General features: G+C 36.3%; 1 protein-coding gene across 15 annotated transcripts in view; it reads left to right on the top strand.

Moving 5' to 3' along the window:
- Positions 1 to 26,971, top strand: part of LOC118619400 (sec1 family domain-containing protein 1) — a 156,874-nt gene that overhangs the window by 100,207 nt on the left and 29,696 nt on the right. For 13 of the 15 annotated variants that reach the window (XR_004957263.1, XR_004957266.1, XM_036246121.1 and 10 more), the window contains 3 exons: positions 14,106 to 14,202; positions 17,971 to 18,041; positions 20,339 to 20,418. Coding sequence is in view for 12 of the 15 variants with exons in the window: in XM_036246121.1 (XP_036102014.1) it covers positions 14,106 to 14,202; positions 17,971 to 18,041; positions 20,339 to 20,418 (248 nt within the window). In the remaining 3 variants the exon portion in view is untranslated. Of the gene's footprint in view, positions 1 to 11,026; positions 11,066 to 14,105; positions 14,203 to 17,970; positions 18,042 to 20,338; positions 20,419 to 26,971 lie in introns of those variants that run through there. The other 2 variants (XR_004957274.1, XM_036246132.1) reach the window with 2 other exon arrangements.

Below are 26,971 nucleotides of genomic sequence, written 5' to 3' on the forward strand. Positions count from 1 at the left end.
TTCTATTTATGTAGGGTTTTATACTTTGTAAGTTGCTTTTTATATTCATTATCTCGTTAAGCTCTCCCTATAACATGAGACAGCATTATTACCTTCATTTTTTGCAAATGAGGAAACTTAATAATCTAGAGAGATTAATGATTTGCCCAAGGTCACACATTGAGCAAACAAAAGTTAGAATCTGATATTTCTATTATGCCGCACTACCTTAATACTGTCTCTACACATATTATTCTATTAACAGTAGACCTGTTTGTATCTAACCATCAGTAATTCGGATTTAGACATTTGTAGTACTACCTAAAATATCCATTAATAACATCATTTCATTATGTTAACTTGGTTCTGAACTTTTTAGTTTTAGATGAGTCTGTTAAAATTAAAACTTCTTACTCTCTCCTGTTGTACTGTGATTTTGAAACAAATATATTGGATCTTATGTATGTTGTTAGCATAGTTACTTTTCATTGCTTTATTCATGATCACCCGGTATTAGCTTGACTTAATTAGTTCTCCAGCATTATACAGGTATTTATTCTCTGGACATGGAGCTGAATTTCAGTGACAGCTTAGCCATATGCTAGGATGTGACTCCTACTTTCCATTTAATAAACATTTGAAAAGCAATGTAAAAAAGTTGAGTATGCCTGCTGCCTGTCAAAGATGCTGCTAAGCCCTGGCCAGTTTGGCTCAGCGGTTAGAGCGTCAGCCTGCGGTCCGGAGAGACCCGGGTTCGGTTCCCGCTAAGGGCATGTACTTCGGTTGCAGTTTGTCCCTGGCCCTGGTTGGTCGTGCGGGTGGCAGCCACTCGATGTGTCCCTTCATGTCGATGTTTCTCACTCTCTCCCTTCCTCTCTCTCCCTCCCACTCTATCTGTACAAAAAATGGAAAAAATATCCTCGGGTGAGGATTAAAAAAAAAGGAAAGATGCTGCTAACACCTTGAATTTATGGGGAAAGGATTTAAATAGTTTTTTTTCCTAATGATTTAAAAAGCTATAGTGCATTAGAAAGGAGCTAATATAGATAGGTAATGAGCATTGTGCAGCATGGAATTTAAACCTGCAAATTTCTGTTAAGCTGACAACCTAATTTTTTTTGTTGTTCCGCATCTTGATATTGATATTTGCTGTTTTTGTGTACCTACAGGAATAGAAACATAATTGTTCAGTCTATACATTATTCTGCCAATGTTTTCCCTTCCATATGTAGCATCTCTGTAAAGTGGAAAATGACTGCCCAGATCTGTTTACCTGTGGTCTTCGAGAGATTTTAGGAAAGTTCACAGCATAAGCCAAGATTGGCTGTTTGTGTAGGAGAGCCAGTGAAGCAGCTGGGGTGGGATGGGGTCTCGGGTCATCGCCAGGGCAGGAGGAACAGTATTCGCCAGATTGAAGGAAACAACCTGCCGGCTCGATGGGGAGAGGGCTCAGCAAAGGAACAATGGCCTCTGCCAGCACTTCTCTCTGGGAGAAAGCTGCCTCTCCAGCTCTTGCCCTAATGCCAGACAATTCAGTTTCTCTGCCTGTGTCCCTGGCTCCTTTCGAGCTGCTGACCTAGTGTTGTAGATCACAGCAAGTGAGTTCAAGTAAGTCTGTGTGCAGGCCCTTTAAGAGGAATACTTGGAACTCCAGCAGCCCTCCGTCTCCCTCAGCCTCAATCCCGCTGGTTTTTACAGCCAGAAGTTATGGGGACTTTTCTTCCTGGCACTGGAACCCTGTTGGGGGAGGGGGGGTGCTCTTGAGGGGCTAGGACACCTCGCTCCTTGAGAGGGACCTCCACAGCCAAGATATCCCTTCCAATTTTTTTTTTTTTTTTTTTTATCCTCACCCGAGGACATTTTTCCATTTTTTGTACAGATAGAGTGGGAGAGAGAGAGAGGGAAACATCGATGTGAAAGGGACACATCGAGTGGCTGCCACCCGCACGACCAACCAGGGCCGGGGACAAACTGCAACCGAGGTACATGCCCTTAGCGGGAACCGAACCCGGGTCTCTCCAGACCTCAGGCGGACGCTCCAACCGCTGAGTCAAACCAGCCAGGGCTCCCTTCCAATTTTTAACTGCCACATGTGCCAGCCTGTTCTGTGTCTCTGCCTCTCCTTCCAGTTTTGATGTGGCTTCTTCTGTAAATCCTTAGTTATAGGATGTCTGTTCAGATAGAGTTCATGAGGTTTTCGACAATGGTCATTCTTTAGTTTAGTTGTAATTGTGAGTGGTTATGGGACTATGCCTATACTGTGTTTACCTACTCTGCCATCTTGACTAGAAGCTCTGTAATTCATAACTTTTAACATTTCCTTTAGCAGTTCTTTTATTTCTTATACAAATGTGACTTTCCCCACTTGCTGGCTGTTGGGACTACTTAAATAATTTGCAGACAAAGCTCAATTTATTTTTATTATTGTTATCCAGCTTGCGTAGACAAATTTAATAAAGTCCTCTTTAGCATCTGATACCTAAGAAAAGGAAAAGACACCTAAGTGTAAATTGTAATATATGAGAAAGAGAAGTGGCCTTATGTGCTCTTTCACCTATTGCTCCCATTTGAGAGGAAGAGCTGTAACATCAGAGAGCTCCATCCCCTTGTTGCCAGCAAAGAACAAGTTGTTCATAAGCTGTTGTGGATCGAGTCTTCATTGGTGTGAAAGCCTCATTTTTGTTTTACTACTTCTTGTGGAGGAAGTTAAGAGGTACTAAATTAGATCTAAAGACGTCATCTGATCAAGCAAACATGTGTAGCCTTAGGTACACACTCTGAGCAAGGCTTAGCCCTTGCTAGCAGTGCTGGTTTTTAACCACAACCCCCCTCCTCTTTGGGGCCAATTTTTAGAAATTCTCCTACTTGATTTCCACTAGTCAACACACCACATTAACTGATGCCCTTTATTTCCTCTGTAAAACATAGTGGGAACTGGCTACATTATTGACATGCTGACAGCTACTATGTTTCAAAATAGATACTTGTATCTTATTCCAGTCTACTTATATCATTTTATGAATAGGAACAGATGATCGTTTCTATAAAACTTAAGTTCATGTTTTAGAAAGACTCAATGAAGTGGTGATTTAATTAGTAGTGAGTTAAAAAAACACTAAAAGATTGGAAAATTTCAAAAGTACTAAAATTGCTTTGTAAATAAATGTAAATTTTTTTGTTCCACTTCAAAGAAATGGAAACTAGAAATCATAGGTGATCCCTTATAGGTGTGTTTTGTGCAAGAAAAAAAATGTCAGTCAGTGAACCTCTGTGCTCAAAAGGCCTTGAACCTGCATCAGGATTGACAGACAATTGTACATTTTAGGTGTTAAGTTAAAAACCAATGATTAAAATGTATATATATAACAACAGATTTTTTTATTATTCTTTATGTTATCTAACTTTAATTCCTGATCACAGTAGGGAATAAATTAGAGCATTTCTCTGGCCTAGATTTTGACTGATCTGTTTAAAATGATCTCTTTTCCAACATACATACCAAGTGAATGTTCTTAGGATCTTGTCTTTTCTTCAAGTTGGTAGGAAAATGTGTTCTATAGCAGGAAGTCCCCATGGACAGGCTATCATCTTGTTACTTTAAGTATGAGCAAAGATAGCTCTTAAGTGAGTAGAATATCTTTCAACTTCTCACACACTCAATTTCTAGAGACTACTTCCAGATCTCCAAAAAAAAAGTGTGAAGTTACATTTTTCCAGCTCCTTGCTCTCAATTCTCTGCCATCTAATTTTGTGAAGGTAAAGCATTGTCATTTAGCACAACCAGTCAGGTTACACCCCAGTGAACTTGGGAGCTGAAGCAGTCGATTCACGCTGAAATTCCTCCTTGGTCACAGCCTTTCAGCAGCGGCCATTCTATGGATTTTGACAAATGTATAAAGACATCTATCCTTATTACAGTATCATACAAAATAGTTTCACTGACCTGAAAATCACCTGTGCTCCACCTTTTCATTCCTGTTTTCCTTCCCCTGAATTTCTGGCAACCACTGATCTTTATACTGTCTCCACAGTGGTATCTTTTCCAGAATGTCATAGAGTTCAAATCATGCAGTGTGTAGCCTTTTCAGTTTGGCTGCTTTCATTTCATAATATATATTTAAGGTCCCTGCGTTTCTTTTCAGAGCTTGATAGCTCATTTATTTTTATTGCTGACTATATTTTTTTGTCTAAATGTACCCATTTATTTATCCATTCAACTATTGAAGAATGTGTTGGTTGCTTCCAGCTTTTTGACAGTTATGAATAAAGGTGCAATAAACATTCACATGAAAATTTGGGGTAGATATAAGTTTTCAGCTCTGTTGGGTAAATACTATAGAGAGTGATTACTGAATTAATATGGTAACAGTATGTTTAGATTTGTAATAAACTGCCAACTTCCAAACTGTCTTCAAGGCTGACTATACCATTGCAATCCCATCAGCAATGAACGAGAGTTCCTGTTGCTCCACATCCTTGCTTGCTTTTGGTATTGTCATGTTGGATTTCAGCCATTCTCACTGGTTATTTTAATTTGCAAATCTCTAGTGGCATATGATGTGGAACATCTTTTCATATGCTTTACTTCTTGTCTGTATCTTCTTTGGTGAGGTATCTGTTCAGGTCTATGGACTTTTTTTTTATGTTTATTTTTTTAAATATGTTTTTATGATTTTTTTTTTTTTTAGAGAGAGAGAGAAAGGGAAAGAGATAGAAACATCCATGTGAGAGAGATACATCAGTTGACTGCCTCCCACATGCCCCCTGCTGGGGATCAAGTCCACAACCAAGACATGTGCCCTAACAGGGAATTGAACTGGGACCTCTAAGTCCATGGGACAACGCTCAATCCACTGAGCCATACCAGCCAGGCTGGCCCATTTTTTAATCAGATTTTTTAAATTATTATTATTGTTGAGTTTTAAGAGCTCTTTGTATTTTTAGGGCAGAGGGTAGGAGAAGAGTCCTTTGAATGGATGTCTTTTACAAATATGTTCTCCCAGTATATAGCTTGTCTTCTCATTTTCTTGACAATGTCTTTCACAGAACAGAAACTTTTAATTTTAATTAAGTCCAGCTTATTATTTCTTTCATGGATTGTGCCTTTGATGTTTATCTAAAAAGTCATCACTATACCTAAGGTCATGTAAATTTTCTCCTAAGTTATCTTCTAGAAGTTTTATAGTTCTGCAGTTTTCATTTAGGTCTATCATCTATTCTTAGTTAATTTTTGTGAAAGTTATAGCATCTGTGTCTAGATTCATTTCTTTACATGTAGATGTGCAGTTGTTCCAGCACCATTTTTTGAAAAGATTGTCTTTCCTTTATTGAATTTCATTTGCTTTTCTGGCAATGATTAGTTAACTTTATTTATATGGGTCTATTTCTGCACTGTTTTTTCTGTTCTCTTAGTATTTTTGCCTACTTTTGGGGCAGTACCACACAGTGTTAATTACTACAGATTTATTGTAAGTCTTAAAAATCAAATATTGTCAGTCCTTTATTTCTTTTCTCCTTGAATATTGTGTTGGCTATTCTGGGTCTTTCATGCCTCCTTGTAAACCTTAGAATTATTTTGTCAATATCAACAAAGTAATTGCTGCAGTTTTTATTGGGATTGGTTGAATCTGTACATCAAGTTGTGAAGAACTGACATATTGACAATATTGAGTCTTCCTATTCATTAACATGGAATGTCTATTTTATCATTCTTTCATAAGAATTTTGTAGTTTTTCTCATATAGTTCTTATACATATTTTGTTAGATTTATAACTTTCATTTATTTGTTTTGAGTGCTAATGTAAATAGTATTATTTTGTAATTTCAAATTTTAGTTCTCCATTGTTAGTATATTGGAAAACAATTGATTTTTGTGTAGTAACCTTGTATCTTGCAACCTGGCTGTAGTCACTTATTAGTTTCTGGAGTTTTTTGTTGTTTCTTTGGGATTTTCTATATAGACAAGTATGTCATCTGTGAACAAAGACAGTTTGTTTTTTTTCCCCATGCTGTATTCTGTTTATTTCCTTTTCTTGTCTTATTGCATTAGCTAGGACTTCCATTATGATGTTGACAAAGGAGTGTGAGGGGACATCCTTGCCTTTTACCTGATGTAGCCACTCACTTTTGTATATCAACCTTATATCTTGCAACTTTGTTATAGTCACTTACTGGTTACAGAAGTTTTGTGTTGCTTCTTTGAAATGTTCTACACTGACAATCATGTCTTCTGCAAACAAAAACAGTTTTATTTCTTTCTGTCCAATCTGTATACTTGTAATTTCATTTTATGTTTCTTGCATTAGCTAGAGCTTCCAGTATAATGTTGAATTGGAGTAGGTAAGGGGACATCCTTTTCATGTTCCTCATCTTAGCAGGAAAGCATCTAATTTCTCATTTGCATTCTGTTTTCTGGAAGACATTGTAGAGAATTGGTATAACTTCTTTCTTAAATGTTTGGGTAGAATTCACTAGTGAACCCGTCTAGACCTGGTGCTTTCTGTTTTGGAAGTTTATTAATTATTGATTAATTTCTTTAATAGCTATCGGCCCATTCAAATGATCTGTTTCTCATTTAGTGAGTTTTGGTAGGTTGTATCTTTCAAGGAATTGGCTTATAATGTCATGATCAGTAGTGATGGCCCCCACTTTCATTTCTGATATTTGTCATTCGTGTTCCTTTATTTTTCTTAGTTAACCTCACTAGAGAGTTATCAGTTTTATTGATCTTTTCAAAGAACCAGCTTTTGGTTCCATTGATTTGTCTCTATTAATTTCTTGTTTTTAATTTTATTGATTTCTGCTCTGGTTTTTATTATTCCTTTTCATCTGCTTACTTTGGATTTAATTTGCTCTTTTCAAGAGTTCAATGCATTGGTAGTATAGTCATAGTAAAATAAAACTTACAATAGTTTATAAGTGCCATATAAACCTATTTTTCTAAAAATATTATAAAACAGTTTTTGATATTTTATTATAATAAGGTTGCTAATGTTTCTATTTTTAATACTTGTTTTCTGTAAAGATTACTTCACACACATTTTAAATATTTTATTACATAGATCACTTTAGTTAGAATTTAAATATTTTTAAAATATGTTTATTGCTTTTTTAGAGAGAGAACTAGGGGGAGAGAGAGAGAGAAATATTGATGTGAGAGAGAGACATCAATCTGCTGCCTCGCACACACCCCCTACTGGGGATTGAGCCTGCAACCCAGGCATGTACCCTGACCAGGAATCAAACCAGGACCTCTCAGTCCATGGACAGTGCTCAATCCAGTGAGCCACACTGGCTGGGCAGAATTTAAATATTTTTAGTAAGAGTCAGTATGTAGAATGAATTTATAAATAAAGTTGTTTCCTATTCTAAAGCACGTCAAAGACAGCTTTCATAAATAGCATATATGACAAAAATAATGACATAAAAACTCAGAATAGTTGCTATATAGTTACAATGGTAATTCTCAAATTTGACTTTAAAGTTTCTGGCAACAGCCCTGGCCGGTTTGGCTCAGCGGTTAGAGCGTCGGCCTGCGGTCCGGAGAGACCCGGGTTCGGTTCCCGCTAAGGGCACGTACTTCGGTTGCAGTTTGTCCCCGGCCCTGGTTGGTCGTGCGGGTGGCAGCCACTCGATGTGTCCCTTCACATCGACGTTTCTGTCTCTGTCTCCCTTCCTCTCTCTCCCTCCCACTCTATCTGAACAAAAAATGGAAAAATATCCTCAGGTGAGGATAAAAAAAAAATTTTTTAAAATAAAAATAAAGTTTCTGGCAACCAAGTTAAATTTTTTTTAGGTTAAAAAACACTTAAACATTTTATCAGAAGGGAAATTTTCTGTATTTTTATTCTAAGGAAAGTATTTCTTAACGTCATATTACAAAAAACATTGCTCATATCAGACATTATCTAAAGGAAATTGAATTATGTGATGATGTAGTATTTTAGTATCAGTTGCAGTCATGGATTTCATCACAACTGTAATGTAAATCACAGGTATAATATTAAAATATAATTAAATGAGAGCAGTTTTATAAGTCACCAAGGTAGTAAGTTCTGAGTTTATACCCTTCTAGTATTTAGAGTGGAAAGCATTAAAGAATTATACATTCTTTAATATATTTTCACTGTTTTCAATTGGACTTTTGATAGGAGTCAGATAGCAGAACAGTTGAGGTTACACATTCAAATTTGGGCCTAAAATGCTAAAAGTTTGGTGGTTTTGATTGAGAGAAAAATGTATATATTTGAAAATGAGATAACCAAGTAGTAAGGTAGACAGCCTGTTGTAGACACTGAAGATACTAACCCGGTTCACACCAGTACACTATCCCATCTCTACACAGAAGTGAGGTAAAGGTGTAGGATGACTTTTTTTTAAGATGTCTAAGTCACTCTGACATATGACCAAGTGCCCCAAAGTAAACATTCAGCCACTTGCATTATAGAACACCTTCATATAAAATTTCATGGGTTGTCTGATTTTTGTGCAACATAAAATTGTTTGTGTTGGCAGACCCATTCAAACTCACCAATGTGAAATGGCAAAAAACAGCACGCACATCAATAACTGAAAATATATTAATGTGCTATTTTGTTATATTATAAAAAGTAATTGAATTTTTAAAAAATTCCAGTCATCTTGCAGGGTATAAGGCATTTAATAAAGAACAAATAGTTGCAAGGAATTTATACTCCAGTTACATATACAGTCGGTTCTCGTTTATTGCAGTTAAACAGTTCCAGACTCTACCGCAATGAATGAATTTTCGCGAAATAGGATTCTTTATTTACTCGGTCGTCCCTCGCCACTTTGCGCTTCGACTTTTTGCAGCCTCACTCTATAGTGGTTTTTTTCAACTATGGTATAGTACAGGATATAGGTGCTACCCACCTGGAGGACAAGATATCCATATACAGCTCTAAAAAATGATAGGAACTAAACATAAGAAAGAATAAGAAAGGCTAGTGTATAAATGATCTTCAACTTAGGTATAGGTTTTATCCTACTAAAGGTATAGTTCTAAGTTCATTTTAGCTTAGGATATACTATTCTGTAGATAGTATGTGATAGATCCCTGTCCAAACCCTATTTAATTCATAATGTGAAAAATTCCTAATATGTTGAAACTGAGAAGGGTTTATCATCCCTTCTCCCTCCTATGATAGGTAGGAAGAGAGGAATATTTGGATTCCTTTTTTTTTTTTTAATCCTTACCTGAGGACATTTTTCGATATTTTGTTCAGATAGAGTGGGAAGGAGAGAGAGAGAAACATCGGTGTGAAAGGGACACATCGAGTGGTCGCCACCCACATGACCCAATCAGGGCCGGGGACAAACTGTAACTGAGGTACGTGCCCTTAGCAGGAACCGAACCCGGGTTTCTCTGGACCACAGGCGGACGCTCTAACTGCTGAGCCAAACTGGCCAGGGTAGGATTCTTAATAGTAAAAGGAAGTTAACGCTCATTTTTCTTGCCTTTACTTTGCTGACTAATGTTAGGGATTAGAATTGGGGATTGGAAAAGGAGGAAGCCCAAGAAATACCACTATAGACTTTGTCATCAACCAGTCATTGCAAAGAGAATCGTAACTAGCAGTGAGTAGGGAGTCCCACAATGGTAGTGTCTGTAGCTAGAATGGAAAGAGAAACAGTAAAAAAAAGGAAATAAAGAAAGAAAAATACCCCTCAGTTGTCAGAAGGAAAAGGGAACTCACTTCATATACTATATAGGTCATACAACAAATGGTTTTAGTGAATGATTTTTTTATTTTTGTTAATCCTTGCCTGAGGACATTGATTTTTAGATAGAGTGGGGAAGGAGGGAGAGAGGGAAAGAGAGAGAGAAATATCGATGTGAGAGAGACACATCGATTGGTTGCCTCCACACAACCTCAACTGGAGCCAGGGATGGAACCTGCAACCAAGTACATGCCCTTGACCAGGAATCAAACCCACAACCCTTGGGTCTGTGGGTAACTGCTAAGCCAAACCAGCCAGGGCTAGTTAATCATTTTCAAAAGGCAAAATTTATATACTAGGCCCTTGAACAAAGTGGGAATTAGGGGTACCACCCACCCCTCGATTGAAGTAAAAAGTAACATATTCGGTCCATGGTTGGTTTAATTCACAAATGCAAAACACAGGGACACAGAGGGCTGACTGTATATTTATTGAAAAAACTTGGCGTATAAGTGGACCCACACATTTCAAACCCCTCTTCAAGTGTCAACTGTATTTATACATCCATATAACTCTTAAGTGTTTTCCATTATTGTGAAGGAAGGGGACAGATGGTTTTTCAAGGTATTTTTGAGAAGTTCGTGGCTCTTAGAATTTATATTCACTAGTTATAATTTATATTCCATGCCTACTCCTTCAGTTTTCCATAAAATTCTCTTCTTACTCATTCTTCATATTTATTGAAGCTACCAAAAATCTGTTATCTTGACCTCGTTACTTGGTTTTACATTTTTAACTTCTCTGTTTTTCATATAACTCTTGTTATCCAAATTGTATTCTCCTTTGAACTCATACTGTATAAAAATATTGGGATTACAGAAGTTGTTTCTCTAATCCCTTATGTGGACTATCTTTTATTTCAAGAAATTGAGAAAGAGTCCATGGATATTATGTCTCTGACCAAAACAACCTTTTGGCACATATACATAAATTACACATATTACCAAAAAAAAATTATGTACTAATTCTAAAATATACTTTTTTTTATAAAGCATGTACAAGGGAAGAAGTAAATTTTACTTGAGGAAAATACAATTTTCCTACTCTTTATCAAATGTACACTGGAGTCTGACCTAGATTTGAATCTTAACTCCCTACTACTTCTACTCTGATACCTGGAATAAATGTATGTTTCTATGTGTCTGTTTCTTCATTTTTAAAATGAGACTAATAATTTCTAGCTTATAGTATTACTTAGAGAATTAAAATGAGATAATCCAAGTTAGTTTTTAAACACTGTTCTCTCGTACCCTTGAGCTCTAATAGAGACATTTAATGGGTCACTTGTATCTATTTTATGTTTAGGGTTCTGCAGAAGATTTGGTTTGAGAAAGAGGGTCCTGAGGTTCACTGTTTAAAAACATTTGAATGTCATAGCTGTAAGTAAAGTGCCTTGTACAAAATAGATGCTAAAAGATACTAGTTCTCTTATGCAGGTTAGAAAATTTCCACTTAGTCGATTCCCTTCTTCATGGGACTTCCTCCCAATCAGTGTATTGAAATGCTAAGTTACTTTTGTTTAACTGCTTTATTGAGGTATAATTCACATACCATATAATTCACCTATTTTAAATGTACAATTCAGTGGGTTTTTTTTTGTTCGTTTTTTGTTTTTTTTATCCTCACCTGAGGACATTTTTCCATTTTTTTGTTCAGATAGAGTGGGAGGGGGAGAGAGAGAGAGAGAGAGAAACATCGATGTAAAAGAAGCACATTGAGTGGCCGCCATCTGCTCGACCAACCAGGGCCAGGGACAAACTGCAACCGAGGTACATGCCCCCGGCGGGAACCAAATCCGGGTCTCTCTGGACCGCAGGCCGACGCTCTAACTGCTGAGCCAAACCTGCCAGGGCCAATTCAGTGTTTTTTAATATATTCACAGTGTTGTGCAACCACACCCATAATGTAATTTTAGAACATTTAAACTAAGTTGCTTTTGGATTTTGTTTTCATTGCTTATTAGAAGTTAAAGTGTAAGTTAATGTGTCATGAAGAACAAAATGAAGCTAATGTTTCTTCACTGATTTGTATAGGTACATACATTAGATTCTATTATGTCATTTAGCATACTTAATTTTATATAGCAATAACTAGGACTTAATTGTTTACATTCTTTACTTCTAGAAGTTTATTAATCTACTTCCATGACTTTTAACGATGACTACTTATCAGGCCCTGGCCAGGTAGCTCATTTGGTTAGTGCATGGTCCCAATATGCCGAGGTTGCAAGTTTGATCCCAGCTCAGGGCACATAACAGGAGTCAGTCAATGAATCCATAAACAAGAGGAACAACAAATAAATGTTTTTCTCTCTCTCCTTTCTCTCTCCCCCTTCTTCGCTCGCTCTCTCAAATCAATACGTTTAAAAAATCTTTTTTTAAAAAAAGTTTATCTGTATATGTCCTGAGCTTAGCTTAGAAATTCAACAATTGTAAAAAATAAAAATAAAAAAAACACACATAAAAAAAGAAATTCAACAATTGTTTTGTCAAGTACTTGTTATGAGCCATATGCTTCATTAGACTATTAGGGTTAAATGATCAGGCACACTCAAGGGAGTTTATTCTTTTAGAAGAGTAGCATGTAAACAAAGGAGAGTAATATAGCGTGATCATTGTTATTACGGAGAGTTATGTAAAGTACTATGGGTGCACATTTGAAGAAGTAATAAATTTCATCTGAGAAAGAGATGGGTAAAGGGGCAAGAAGGGGAAAGAACAGAGATGGAAGAAAGAGTTGCAAAGAATCTGGTCCTTGAAGTATGAATCCAATTCACCAGGCAGGAGATGGAAGAATGTGTTCTTTAAAAACTCAGAGAATAATCTAAGCCTACGCCTAGATACATAAAGTTTAATGAAAAGACAGTGAATTAGCCCTGGCCAGTTTGGCTCAGCAGTTAGAGCGTCGGCCTGCAGTCCAGAGAGACCCGGGTTTGGTTCCCACTAAGGGCACATGCCTCGGTTGCAGTTTGTCCCCAGTCCTGGTTGGGTTGTGCGGGAGGCAGCCACTCGATGTGTCCCTTTCATGTCGATGTTTCTCTCTCTCTGTCTTCCTCTCTCTCCCTCCCACTCTATCTGAACGAAAAAATGGAAAAATGTCCTTGGGTGAGGATTAAAAAAAAAAAAAGACTGAATTATTTGATGTGAGTGACTACAGGGAATTTATCCTAGTGTATAGTGGTTAAACAGAAAAGGTTGGCTGGAGCAGATTAGGAGGGTCTGCAAGTCAGTTTAACACCTTGTTTTGTTACTTCCGCCCTCTGTTTCTAGCTTCAGTCTAACATAATTCCTACTACCAGCATCCTGCTTCCTCAGGAGTTATCTTTGACTTTTTTTCACTATTTGTTTTAAATATCCATTCTCATGTTAACTATTAAATATCTGTCTCTTCCTGTCCATTTCCACATTATCATGTTAACTATTAAATATCTGTCCCTTCCGGTTCATTTCCACAGCCACTACTCTTTCCTAGGACCTTTTTTCTATTTTTTCATCCATTTTTAATATTTTTTCATTCCTAGGACTTCACCTCATCTATTTTGCTATTCAAAATAGCGTTGTGCCCTGGCCAGTTTGGCTCAGCGGTTAGAGCATCGGCCCGCGGACCAGATAGACCTGGGTTCAGTTCCCTCTAAGGGCACGTATCTCGGTTGTAGTTTGTCCCTGGCCCTGGTTGGGGACGTGTGGGTGGCAGCCAATCAATGTGTCTCTCTCACATTGATGTTTCTCTTTCTTTCTTCCTCCCTCTCTCCCTCCCACTCTATCTGAAGATAAATGCAAAAATGTCCTTGGGTGAGGATTAAAAAAAAATAGCTTTGTACAGTAGCTAATTTTAATCAACAAATTTTAAATTTGGGAAGAGGTGTGATACCAAAAAGCTAAGTTTGACTACTTTTCTATTATCTAATACTTCAAAGTATTAAGTGAGACTATTAATGAGGAAAAACAGTTTTATTTAAAAACGATTGAAAATAATTTAATTAGGGTAACTTTCTATTCAGTTAAGGAGAAAGTATGTAGATTTGTTCACTTAAAAAATAACCATAACATGACCACTGATTTGCATAGAATACAATATTTTTTGTATGCTAGTTACTGATTCATACAGTAATTGAGATTTGTGTGGTATTTTTTTTTGCTAATATAAACATGACAAACAATTAAATTTGAATTTATAAGTCAAATATGGTAAACAAAATAGCCAGTCTGTTGTTTTTTTACATAAAGTGTATGAACAGAGGTAAGAAACTTTAAAATAAATTCTGTTAGGAAGTGAACATTTACTTTTAAAATTGATCATAGAAAAAAGAAACATGTAAGCTGAGAAGCCCTTAGTGTGTTTTTATTATTTGAGGTATTCTAATCGAATATTTATTTTGAAACAGGCACGAAAACTAGATGTATATTTTGAATATGAAGAAAAAATAATGAGCAAAACTACTCTCGATAAATCGCTTCTAGATGTAATATCAGACCCTGATGGTATGTACCATAAATTTGAGGTTAATATAAGTTTCACATCTGATGAATCCAGCATTTTCAATTTTAGTGAAATCTGAATAGAATTACTCTTTTTCTAACAATATATGCTAATACTGAGATAATCAAATGAACTATTTTCCATTGAGAAGTTTGTAGCGTTGCAGTTCATAAAGTGGAAAAGTGATTTGCATTTTATTTCATTGAACTTTTCTCTGATGATATTTAAACACTTTTTATATTCATTTATTCAAAGTGCTATATCTGAAGCTTAATTTCGGCTGCTTCCAGGAAGATTTGAAGATATAACATTCAAAGCAGGTGTCTCTAAGTGATACACTTTCTAAATACTTTGGTTTAACCCTAAAAAGTTTTCTAAAAAGATGTTTCTAAAACTGAATTTTATTTTAAATATTTAGGGAATTCACTTTTAAAGAAACTCTTTAGTCAATCCCTTTCTATTTTATATTCATCTAAATAGTTGTGTATTAGATTTTCTTAAAACAATATATAACTGTTTGTATCTGGAAAATGTAATTTAACATGACTTTCAATTATAGTGATCATGATATCTACATAGGGTTTTAGCCTATAAAAATCTGTAAACTTTAGAGACTTGTTTATCATTTCAGAATAGTTTTCAGTTCAAATCTCAGCTCTTTTCCAAAATGAATAAAAAGCATATAAGTTCTATTCATCTCATATTTTGCACAAAAGCTACTCACCTGATGATGTGATTTCTGAGTTAAAAGTTTTCGTAAGAGTTTTAGACTTTATTTCAAATTGAAAAGTAATTTTTAAAATTTCAAACTGTAGTTAAGGGTTATATTCATAAAATTTCTAAGAAGCCATAAGTATTGCTCACACTTTTAAAAGGCTAGATTTGTAGTGAGAGCATAGCATTTTAAGTATTTGCACTTTACAGTGAAAAAATGCAAAATATATGTAAATCCATTACTTCAGAGTTATTTACAGTAACTTCTGAGTAAAGTTAAAGTGTGTTGATAAAAAGGCAAACAGAAGCTTTATTTTTTTCCTTTTCCCTTACTTTCTCACTTTATTTTTAAAGACGTTAAATAAGGCCAAGCAATATAGGCATTTGTGCAAAGCAAACGTCTGGTGTCACTTTCACCCAGAATGAGATGTTGAACCTGAGCAGAAAGAAAAGGGCATCTACATGTGGGGTACTGGGAGGGTTGGTCATGTGGCATAAAGTGTTGAAGTCTGAGTGAAGTGAGCAGTGTCCATGGGTGGAAACAAGCCAGTACAGGGTATAAGAGCTCTAACAGGTTGCTGCACAGGAGCACGCTTCATCAGCCCAGATCGGGTGAGAAGTATGACCAGGCCTGTGGGTGGGTCCATTGTAGGGATCAGTGCCCAAGTGGAGTGAGAGGCTTCCACGCAGGCAAGGGATGGCAGCAGAGATAACATATTTGTTACATACAGGGAACTGGTTAAATAAGTAAGTATATCAGGTAATAGAAAGGGAGCCAGGTTTCTTGTTGTCAGAGAAGGAAGTTATAAATAGGAAGGGAGAAAACTAGAATGAATCCTGGAATGTTGGATTGGAATTAGAGGTATTGGTGTAGACTCAGTGTTTTCAATATGTATTTGTCAGATAGGAAATAAATATAGATATGTGTGTGTGTGTGTGTACAGACACACACACATTTTTTTTTTTTTCTAGCTCTGCCTACTAAGCAGAGCTAGAAGCAACAATACCTCAATAGCAAAGATTTTAGCTTATAAATACCATTTTACCCTAGGACTCATTGGAGAAGTGGCTAATTCCAGGGCTGAGATGGAGAAAGAAAGTATATAATGAGCTGGAAACTGACTTTAAAGTAGAGCTCAGTTACAGTAGAAACTTATGTGTGAAAAGAGAGAGGATCCAGGCTATAGCTACAGGCTCTAGAGTACTTGCAATTGTAAAGGTTGCATTCTTACAGTTTCCATTTGGTTCCCCTGTGATTCATGTTCATTTTAAGCACTAGAATGCCATACAACTCTTATCATTACTCTTAAAAACTTTAGCAGAGGTTTGGGGGCATTTATTAACACTATAGCAACTATAAAATGTTTCTCCTTGAATGGGAACTATTCTTTCTTTAAGTTAAATGTGTGCCTACTACTAGGAGGAAAGGCAGTGCTAGATGCTGAGAATATTAAAAGCCCCTAAAATTCTGAGGGAGAGGGCCCTTTCTCTCCTGTCTTAGGAGCCATGGTCCGTAGAGCCTAGCGCAAGCCCCATTGCTCTTTCTCTCTTTTTCCTCTAGCTGCTTAGTCACAGTTGCAGGAAATTGCACAGTGGAGCAGGGTAACTAAAGCCAAAACATTTTGGCTGGAGCACCAAAAAGGAAGGGCAAAGGGAACTGGGAAGAACCAGGAAGATTGCAGAAAGAAAGGAACTCAAGAAAGCAACCCTATCAAGTTGTTTACGAATTCCTGGGCTCACCTCTGAACTGCGTATATACGAATCTGATCCTAAACAGCATTCCAAAAACTAAGAAGTAAAGGGCTAGATGAACTCAGTTCCCATATTGGCCACTGTATAGTGAGACATATCCCCATAGCACTGCAAAAGGTTTTGAAAATAGAATTGGTGATAGAACTACAATGCACAGGAAGGTGGTAGGAACTTTGGCCTGAAGCAGCAGGCTGAGTACCTGCTAAAACAAAAATAGCAGCTTTCCCTAGGATTTAAACAAGACCATTAATCTCATAACCTAATATTCAATGTCCAAGATACTATATTTATTTGTAAACATGAGAACTTTGGAGAAAGATCTTTATCACCATTCTCTGTCATATATAGGGAGTAAGGAAAATTTGAGAATGGTATATGGAGTCTAACCATATTTTTTTAATCAATGGTTCATCAGTCATATTTTGAAAAAAAATTCTCCTAGTTTTTATTCTGTAATAAAGTATAACAATTCTTATTTCTTAAGAATTAGGACACAATTTGAAGTGAGAGTACATATTGTTATTTGTTGTAGTGAAGCCGAGTTACCTATGACCTTTATCACTTTGCACCCAAGTAAACCCAGTAGCAAAGAGGAGAATAAATTAGTTTCTCTGGACCATTTTGGGCTTTGGTAATAGGAATAGTAGCCAAAGGCACCCACTGAAAACAAGAAATTAAAAAAAAATATTATGTTTTATCTTAAAATTTCAGGCAAATACATTATGTATAATACATCAGCGTTTAATATAATGTATTATTTTCCCAAGTCTGATGTAAGTAATGCTCTTCAGAAAGAGGAGACATGTATATTTAGTGACCCCAATTTGAGTTTTATGACCTTAGGCTGAGCTGGATCATTTTAGCCAGCAAGATTTCATACTCTAATACCTTGGTTTCCTAGGGCAGTCCCATGTTTATGCTGGCTGTCCTTGCCTAATTATTACCAACATCCCCTTTTCATCTCAGTCATATCCTGTTTTAGAATCGTATGGTTACCCTACCTGTATTTTTCTTTCTTTTTGAGTTTATATCTAAAAGGTAAATCTCAATATTATACACAGTTTGGAAGACAGAATGGAGATACTTCTGTATCCCATCTCTTTAATCCCAAAGCATTTCATCTTTTCCACATCTGTATCTTATCTGGTTGTAATTATAGTGTTTATATCCTTAAATCGGCTGAATCATGAACCATATTTTGTTACATTTAGATACGCCTTAAATGTTTCTGTACTTGTAAGTGTTGACTAAATACTTAGCCAGAATTATGAAGAGGTTTTTTAATTCTGTTTTCCCTTATGTAGCCGGAACTCCAGAAGATAAAATGAGGCTGTTTCTTATCTATTATATAAGTGCACAGCAGGCACCTTCTGAGGTATGTCCTCTATTCATTTATTGGGCAAAAGGGGAAATAACTTGTTTCAAAAATAGAAGTAAAAATCACTGGAGCCAAATAAATACTTCATTTCTTTCTTTAAAAGAAAAACAGTTTGCTCCCACTGCTTCACTTGACTAGCCTAAAAAAAAGAAAAACAGTTCGTTAAGGCTTGTTCTAATTACTGCTGAGTTTTATAGCAGTATTCATTGTTACCAAGAGAACTGTTCTCTCATTAAATGTCTGACCACTTTTAAGTTGTTGGAATATGAACTGAATTTAAGTAGGCAAAGTTGTTATTTCTGGAAAATAGCTATTCTAAACTAAATTAACCAAGTTTGATATGCTTTTTGAAAGGTTGGTCTTATCATTTCTCATAATATGATTACATTAAAAGTTCCATTCCTTTAAGCTATAGCCACCAATACTTATTTGCCTTCCAAGAAATTTATCTTTAACCTCAAGCAAAAATGTGGTGCTATTTTAAGATTGTTTTAAAACTAATGTTCATTATAGAAAAGAAGTGACTTGACGGAAAATACCCAGTGTCCCAAAAAGTTCTGTAAAAAATGTAATTTAATAAGATTAAACTTCAGGTTCATGTCATACAGTTCATATAAAAATAAAGTTTAGGTACTTTGTATTACAATAAAATAACTACTTTTATATTAGAATAAATTCTTAAGAATGATTGGAAAATGTCAAATGTTCCTTCTAGAAGATTTTTTTCTCAGTGGAAGCATGGCTTGTGGGTGATTTTATTGTTTTGGTTTTTTTTCCTGTAATGAGCCATCAATTGCTTTTGAGGAAAAAATATTTAAGTCTGTGTTAGCAATGACTTTATGAAGGAATGCAGTGATTTGGTTATCAGTCTTGGTTTTGGGTTAGAGACCTGCTCACTCAGTACAATTTTACTGGAAGCAGCAGGCATGAGAATCTCGACGATGACATCTAGAATGATGTGGCTCTTGTGAACTCTTTTCCTTTGCTGATAGCATTGATCTTTTTAATGTCTGGTATATTACAAAGCTTTTGGTCAATAATCTGTGGCATATTAAAACAGCAGACTAAACTCATCTTTTTATCTGGCCAGTTTTACTTTATGCTAGGAATACATCTATTGACCTTTATTTTAATTCAGTAATAAAGTGTCATTTTCTTTTTAGAGATCTTTCTCATTAATGGGGTAACCTGTATCTTAGGGGATTTTTATAGCCTATTTATAATATTTTTTTAAGAACATATGACTTTAGCCCTGGCCAGTTTGGCTCAGCGGTTAGAGCGTCGGCCTGCGGTCCCGAGAGACCCGGGTTCGGTTCCCGCTAAGGGCACGTACTTCGGTTGCAGTTTGTCCCCGGCCCTGGTTGGTCGTGCGGGTGGCAGCCACTCGATGTGTGTCCCTTCACGTCGATGTTTCTCTCTCTCTCTTCCTTCCTCTCTCTCCCTCCCACTCTGTGCAAAAAATGGAAAAGTGTCCTCAGGTGAGGATTTAAAAAAAAAAAAAAAAAAAAGAACATATGACTTTAAAACTTAATTTAAGATTTTCAAATTTTACCACATTATTTTATTTTCATTAATTTTGGTAAGGTTAAGTTTTTCCATAAGTTTAAGTGATTACTAAGAGGCTTGAAGCAAATTATGACTACTGATACAAGATTAATAGCCTCAAAAATGCAAAGTAGTAAACATCACTGGTTGAAGGTGAGCTTAAAGGTTTCTGTATTATTAAGTTTTTATGATTGAGTCACTATGATAATAAGCTCCTATAAATTATACAATTTCAACTAGATTTACTCATCAGGAAATAGAAACAACAAGAAAGAGAAAACAATGATTTTAAAAGTGTAGGACACCTGCTATTCCGTTAATGAATTTGGACCTCTACTGTGAATAAGGTGGAAAGCCTGCATCTGCAGTTCCCCTTGGTCATTGTCATCCCTCTTGTGTTTCTCATTTTGGAATAATCTTCGTCAAGCCAAATCTTTCCGTTATGCTTATCCCAGGGAAAGGCAATCTATTTCAACAGTTGAGACAAAACTGACTCTGTTGGACTTATCATTTGTTGGACTTACAGAGGGATGACAATATTGTGCTTTATAAGTAATTTTGTGATTATATGATTACATGTGATTTTTGTCTCACTTGGATGGTCACTTCAGATACAACCCGACTCTACTTGGGTTCCTCAAATTCAAACTCATGCCTATGCCCTAACTTTTTGAATAATCACATGACAACAAACAAAATAATCTCTTTCAGAAAAGTAAAAATTTTTGTTATGTCGTTCTTGCTTTCAGGCTGACTTGGAACAATACAAAAAAGCTTTAACTGATGCAGGATGCAACCTTGATCCCTTACAGTATATCAAACAGTGGAAGTAAGTTTTATTTTCTTTTTACAGTTTCATCATTTAAGAGAGTACAATGGAAGTTGAATTCTCAAGTAAATGGCATTTTTACTAAGAAAATTGAACAATGCCTTAATTTTTTTTATTCAGTGGTATAGATATTTTCTTATCTGTCCCTCCCTATTCACAACATAAAATTACATAAAATAATGTCGTCTTTCTTTCCTAGACATGTTTGTTTTCTTTATCTTTTTCTTTTTTTGTTACATTTGTCCCTTCTTTTTCCCCATTGACACCCTCCTACCTGCCCTCACCCCCGTTAAATTTTCGTCATTGATAAGATGAAAAAGTCAAAGAAATAAGTTTTGAGTCAAATGTCTCAAAAACATGAAAAGGCAGTTCTAATTTCACTGGTAATCAAAGAAATGCCATTAACATAGTGCAGAGATTTACAAAATATTGTGCCAAGGGTAGGAACAAATTAATTGATGCATTTATACTCTGCTATTAGAAATATAAATTGTCACAATTTTGATGGATGGTATAAAAAGTTGTTTTCTTTTTATTTTGTATGTGTGTATGTTTTAAATAAAATGCCTTTGATCTAGAACTTCTGCTCTTGAGGAATTATCCCAAAGAGTGTTGGAGTTCTAAAATCTTAGAAGCAATTTTATTTTATTTTTTTTATTATTATTATTTTTTAATCCTCACCCGAGGACATTTTTCCATTTTTTGTTCAGGTAGAGTGGGAGGGAGAGAGAGGAACAGAGAGAGAGAAACATCGATGTAAAGGGACATATCGAGTGGTTGCCACCCGCACAACCGACCAGGGCCGGGGACAAACTGCAACCAAGGTACGTGCCCTTAGCGGGAACCGAACCCGGGTCTCTTAGGACCGCAGGCCGACGCTTAGAAGCAATTTTAATAATGAAATTTTGAAAACCAACCTAGATATCCAACAATAAGATTAGTAGATGAATTATGGCATTTCCATAAGATAAAATACAACAGTCATTTTAAAACTCATGTTGTAGAAGACTTATTTAATGACATTGAGGAATGTCCATATTATATTGAAAGTGAAAAAGTAATTTACCATAGTATTCCTTGATTTGTTTGATAAATATTTATTTCCTTTGTGTGCCTAGGGACTGTTCTAGATATCAAGAATGCAATGGTGAACAACAGGCTAAGGAAGGCCCCTGCTCTCATTGAATTTACTTTTGTTGAGGGAACAATCTACAAATAAGCAAACAAATGAACAAATTGTTAAACTATATTAAGTGACATAAAAGCAAATAAAACTGAATGATAAGATCTTGTTAGGGGTGATAGTTAAATTTGTAGAGGAAATATGAAAAGTCTCTTGAAATTGATATTTGAGACAAAAATTAGATGACATCGTTTATATTATGATCCCGAATACCCATTTATCCATCCATGCGTGAGTGTGTGTGAACATTCACATATATACAAATAATTACACAGCTGAGACATACACCTAAATGTCATTAGTGGCTAACTTTGAGTGGTAGATTTTTTTTTCTTTTGGATACTTATCTTTACTTTCCAAATGTTCTACAAACATTACCTTCAAATTTTTTCTTAAAATAATTGTTTTAAGACTACAAGGTTGAATATGCTTTCTGATCCCAGCTTTATCAAAAAATATGCATAGCTAGCCCTGGCCAGTTTTGCTCAGCGGTTAGAGTGTCAGCTTCTGGACCAGCGGGTCTCAGGTTCAGTTCCCAATCAAGGGCACATACCTGGGTTGCAGGTTTGATCGCCAGCCCCCATGAGGGTTGTGCAGGAGGCAACCAATCAATGTGTGTCTCACATCCATGTTTTTCTCTCTCCCTCCCTCCCTTCCGCTCTATGTTAAAAAATCAATGGAAAAATATCCTCACAAGAGAACCAAAAAATATATATATTTATACACACACACACACACATATATGCATAACTAGACAGAACAACCGACATTCAGAACTGCCTGAAGTCTCGCTGAGCAGAAGTACTATAAGGCTATAAAGAAGAAGCTACATTGATACTGGTAGTGCTGGCAGAAGCATTGTTCCTTTGCTGAGCCCTTCCCTCACAAAGCTGGCAGGCTGGTGCCATATCTGAGTCTCCACCTACCTGGCTGACAGTTTGTCCCACCCTGGTGATTCCCTGAGACCCCACCTCACCCAACTTTTGGGCCATCCAAGCCATTTCCAGTGGCTTTACCATACAACCACCCTCTTGACTCATGCTTCGGACTTTCCTAAAAATCTCTCAAACAAGCAGCATCTGGCCTCAGTGCACCCCTTACCTCTTGCTAAGTGGTCCCAGGCCTGGCACTAGCATCAGCCAGCCTTGGTTTTCAGCTTAGCCTCTCCCAGGGACCTCCTAGCCCAGCACAAGTAATAGCCTTCTACAGATCGCTCTGTAGCTCATGTGGTGGCCCCAGGAAGAGCACAGGCCATGGCTGACCTCACATCTCCTGGGAGGCCCCAGAGCCAGTACACCCAATAGATAACTTCAGACCACACCCTGTTACAACCCAACCACCTCCACAAGCAGCACATTCAAGGGGCAGACTCAGCCGGCACCAGAGCCACACTGGAGCAAGTCTTGCTCCATGGGGTTGTCCTCTGCACAGCAGCTACTCCACTGTAGTTGCAGCTGGTCCTCATAGCCAGTTAGCCTTAGGATCAGTTCCTCCTAGTGGTGTCAACAGCAATCAGGGCTCAACTGCGACAGGACAGTGCACGCAGCCCACACAGGGGGCGCACATAGAGCGCTCAGCTCAGGCAACTGGGGAGGCTGTGCCACTGGGCCCTACAGGAGACTTACTACACAAGACCACTCTGCCAAGTCTGGGAGACATAGCAGCTCTACATAATACAGAAACAAACATAGGGAAGCAGCCAAAATGCAGAGACAAAGAAACAGGTCCCAAATGAAAGAACAGGAGAAATCTCCAGAGAAAGTATTAAATGGAGGCAAGCAAACTACCAGATGCAGAGTAATAAACACCTGGTTATTAGGATGCTCGAGGAACTTATGAGAACTTCAACAGCATAAAAAAGGACATGGAAACCATAAAAAAAAAAAGTCATAAATGAAGGATACACTAACTGAAATGCAGAATAAATTAAAGGAAATCAACAGAGTAGATGAAGCAGGAAATCAGTCAGCAATTTGGAATATAAGAAAGCAGAAAACACCCAACCAGAACAGCAAAAGAAAAGGAAAAATGAAGATAGTGTAAGGAGCCTCTGGGACATCTTCAGGCGTACCATCATTCACATCATGGGGTGCTGGAAGGAGAAGAGAGCAAGAAATTCAAAACCTATTTGAAAAAATAATGACAGGAAACTTCCCTAACCTGGTAAAGGAAACAGACGTACAAGCCCAGGAAGCACAGAGGGTCCCAAATAAGTTGAACCCAAAGAGGCCCACACCAAAACACATCACAATTAAAATGCCAAAGTATAAAGACAGAATCTTAAAAGCAGCAAGAGAAGGACTGTTAGTTCCCTACAAGGGAGCTCCCATAAGACTCTTGGCTGATTTCTCAACAGAAATTTGTAGGTCAGAAGGGAATTGGCACAAAATGTTCAAGTGATGATAAGGAAGGACCTATAATCCAGATTACTCAGCAAAACCATCATTTAGAATTGAAGGTCAGATAAAAAGCCCAATGAATTCATCACCACCAAACCAGTATTACAAGAAATGTTGAAGGGTCTGCTTTAAGAAGAAGAAAAGTCAAAGTACAAATAATAAAATTGCAATAGATACATATCTGTCAACAACTACTTTAAATGCAAATGGATTAAATGCTTCAATCAAAAGACATGTGGTGACCGAATAAATAACAAACAAGGCCCTTACATATGCTGTCTACCAGACTCCCTCAGATCCAAAGACACACCCTCAGACCAAAAGTAAAGGGTTTGTCAAAAGATATTTCATGAAAATGGAAACAAAACAAAAAGCTGGGGTAGCAATACTTTATACCAGAGGAAATAGACTATAAAACAAAAGCTATAACAAGAGGAGCCAGCAACTCCACTACTGAGTATTTAACCGAAGAAAACCAAACCACTAAATCAAAAAGGCATATACGTCCATATGTTCATTGCAGCATTATTTAGAATAGCCAAGATATGGAAGCAACCTAAGTGTTCATCAATAGATGAATGGGAAAAGAAGAAGTGGTGCATATTATACAAAGGAATATGACTCAGCAATAAAAAAGAATGAAATCTTGCCATCTGCAACAACATGGATGGACCTATAGGGTATTATGCTAAATGAAATAAGTTGGAAAAAGACAAATGCCAGATGATTTCACTTACATGTGGAATCTAAAAAATAAGCAGAACAGAGACAGACTCAGGTACGGAGAACAATTTGATGCTTGTCAGGTGGGATGGGTGGAAAAGGTAAAAGCATTTAGAAGTACAAATTGGTAGTTACAGAAGAGTCACCGGGATGTAAAGTACAGCATAGGGAATATAGTCAATAAGGTAATAACTACAAATGGAGTCAGATGGGTACTAGATTTATCAGGTGATCACTTCATAAGTTATATAAATGTCTAATCACAAGTTGTGCACCTGAAACTACTGTAATTAAAAAGAAATTTTTTTAGTACATAGCTAGAGACATATGCCACATTATCAGGGGTTATCTCTAAGTTATAAGTTTATGAGTGCTTTTTATTATCTATACATTTGTTTTTTCAAATTTTATTTGTGTCTTGTAATAAGAAAAAATATTTTTAAAAACCTTTGTTTAAAAAGGGAAACTGAACACCATCCTTTTTTATTTCCATAATATATACACTTACACATTTGGCTTTGTGGCATGTTTCATTGTTTTTTAATTATGACTTTATGGGAATTCCTTAATCAAACATTTGGTGTTACAAGAGGAAAAGCAGTCTTAGGTATTATTTTATATAGTTACAAAAATTTTCATTTCTAATTTGTAATTTTGTTTTTAATTGAGTTATACCAGTTTATTTAAGAAAATTTTAGAAAACTCTGGTATAAGGAAAGTAAAAATTTACCTGTAATCTCAACATCCACAATGTACAGGTGAACATTAGGAACATTAGTGTATATCCTTTCACATGCATATTACATATAGTTTTTAAAACTGGGAAATCATTATTACAGACAGTTTTATGTTCTAGTTTTCCAGTACCTTTCATCAAACCAGTTTTTAATTGTCTTAGTTTTCAGTTGTAGTATTTAGTGTTTGCATAATATTCAGCCATATAAATATAGTATTATTTATTTATTCTTTCTTTATTATTTGGAGATAGTTGTTTCTCGTGAAAAATAAATTTATGTTACAGGCAAAAATTCTAGTCTACTGAAAACGGGTGATACACATCCTCCTTTCTGAACAAGATTGTGATTTTTGTGTTTGGGATTTCTCTAATGGTATTATTATCAGTGGATTTTGTCCTGCTTGAAAAAGAATGTTTTTAGCATTTCAATTATCACATCTTAGTGATTCCTTTTTTTTTTTTTTTTTTAACTTTGTTAAGATTTTCTTGCATTTAGGTAGACTCTTCTTTCACTGAAGCTTTTGAAATAATTAAGAATTATAAAAGAATTAATTTTCACATAAAAATGTTTATAGTATGTTACTTAAATATGTTATAGAACAGCATGTACAATACAATATTAACTGTGTTATGAAAAGTATATACGTTATATGTGCATATGACCAAAGTTTAGAAGAATATGCACCAAAATCCTAACAGAGGTTATCTCAGCATGGGAGGGTTCTTCTGGCAGCATCTGTTTTCTGGGCTCTGCAGTGAGCATATTCCCAGAAGGGAAGTATTTTAAGGCATATCTAAGTGTTATCTTTTTGCCCATCTTTCAGGAGTTCTGTAGTTAAAAATTCTTGACATTTAGAAAGACTTGAAAATAAATGACTGTAAACATTTAAGTATAAAAGTATATGGTAGAGGATATAATTAAAAGGAAAAATCACTGAGTAGTGGAATTAGAATAGTGTTATAAAGAAAATGGTTTGAGCTGAGTTTTAAAGGGAAATGTACAGTTTCTACTGGAGAAGAGGGCAGTAAGTTTATACCTCCCAAAGGACGGTATGAACAAAGGCATATGTCTGGGAAGGAGGGCATATGAAATGTGGGGAACAGTAAAGAGACTAAACTTGCCCTGGCTGGTTTGGCCCAGCAGTTAGAGCATCAGCCTGCGGTCCAGAAAGACCCGGGTTCGGTTCCCGCTAAGGGCACGTACCTCGGTTGCAGTTTGTCCTCGGCCCTGGTTGGGCTGGTGGGGGGCAGCCACTCAATGTGTCCCTTTCACGTCAATGTTTCTCTCTCTCTCCCTCTCTTCCTCTCTCTCCCTCCTGCTCTATCTGAACAAAAAATGAAAAAATGTCCTCGAGTGAGGATTAAAAAAAAAAGAGAGACTAAACTTAATCAGTACATAATGGTTCTTCTAAGGCAGCAAGTCTATTTTATGCTAATGACTGGATAGAAAGGAAAAGAAAAATTGTGAAGTTTGGAAAATTAATGCATTGTTTTCTAAAGAATCTCAGTATT

Source organism: Molossus molossus, unplaced genomic scaffold (genome assembly GCF_014108415.1).
Source record: "Molossus molossus isolate mMolMol1 unplaced genomic scaffold, mMolMol1.p scaffold_m16_p_1, whole genome shotgun sequence".
NCBI lineage: Eukaryota > Metazoa > Chordata > Mammalia > Chiroptera > Molossidae > Molossus > Molossus molossus.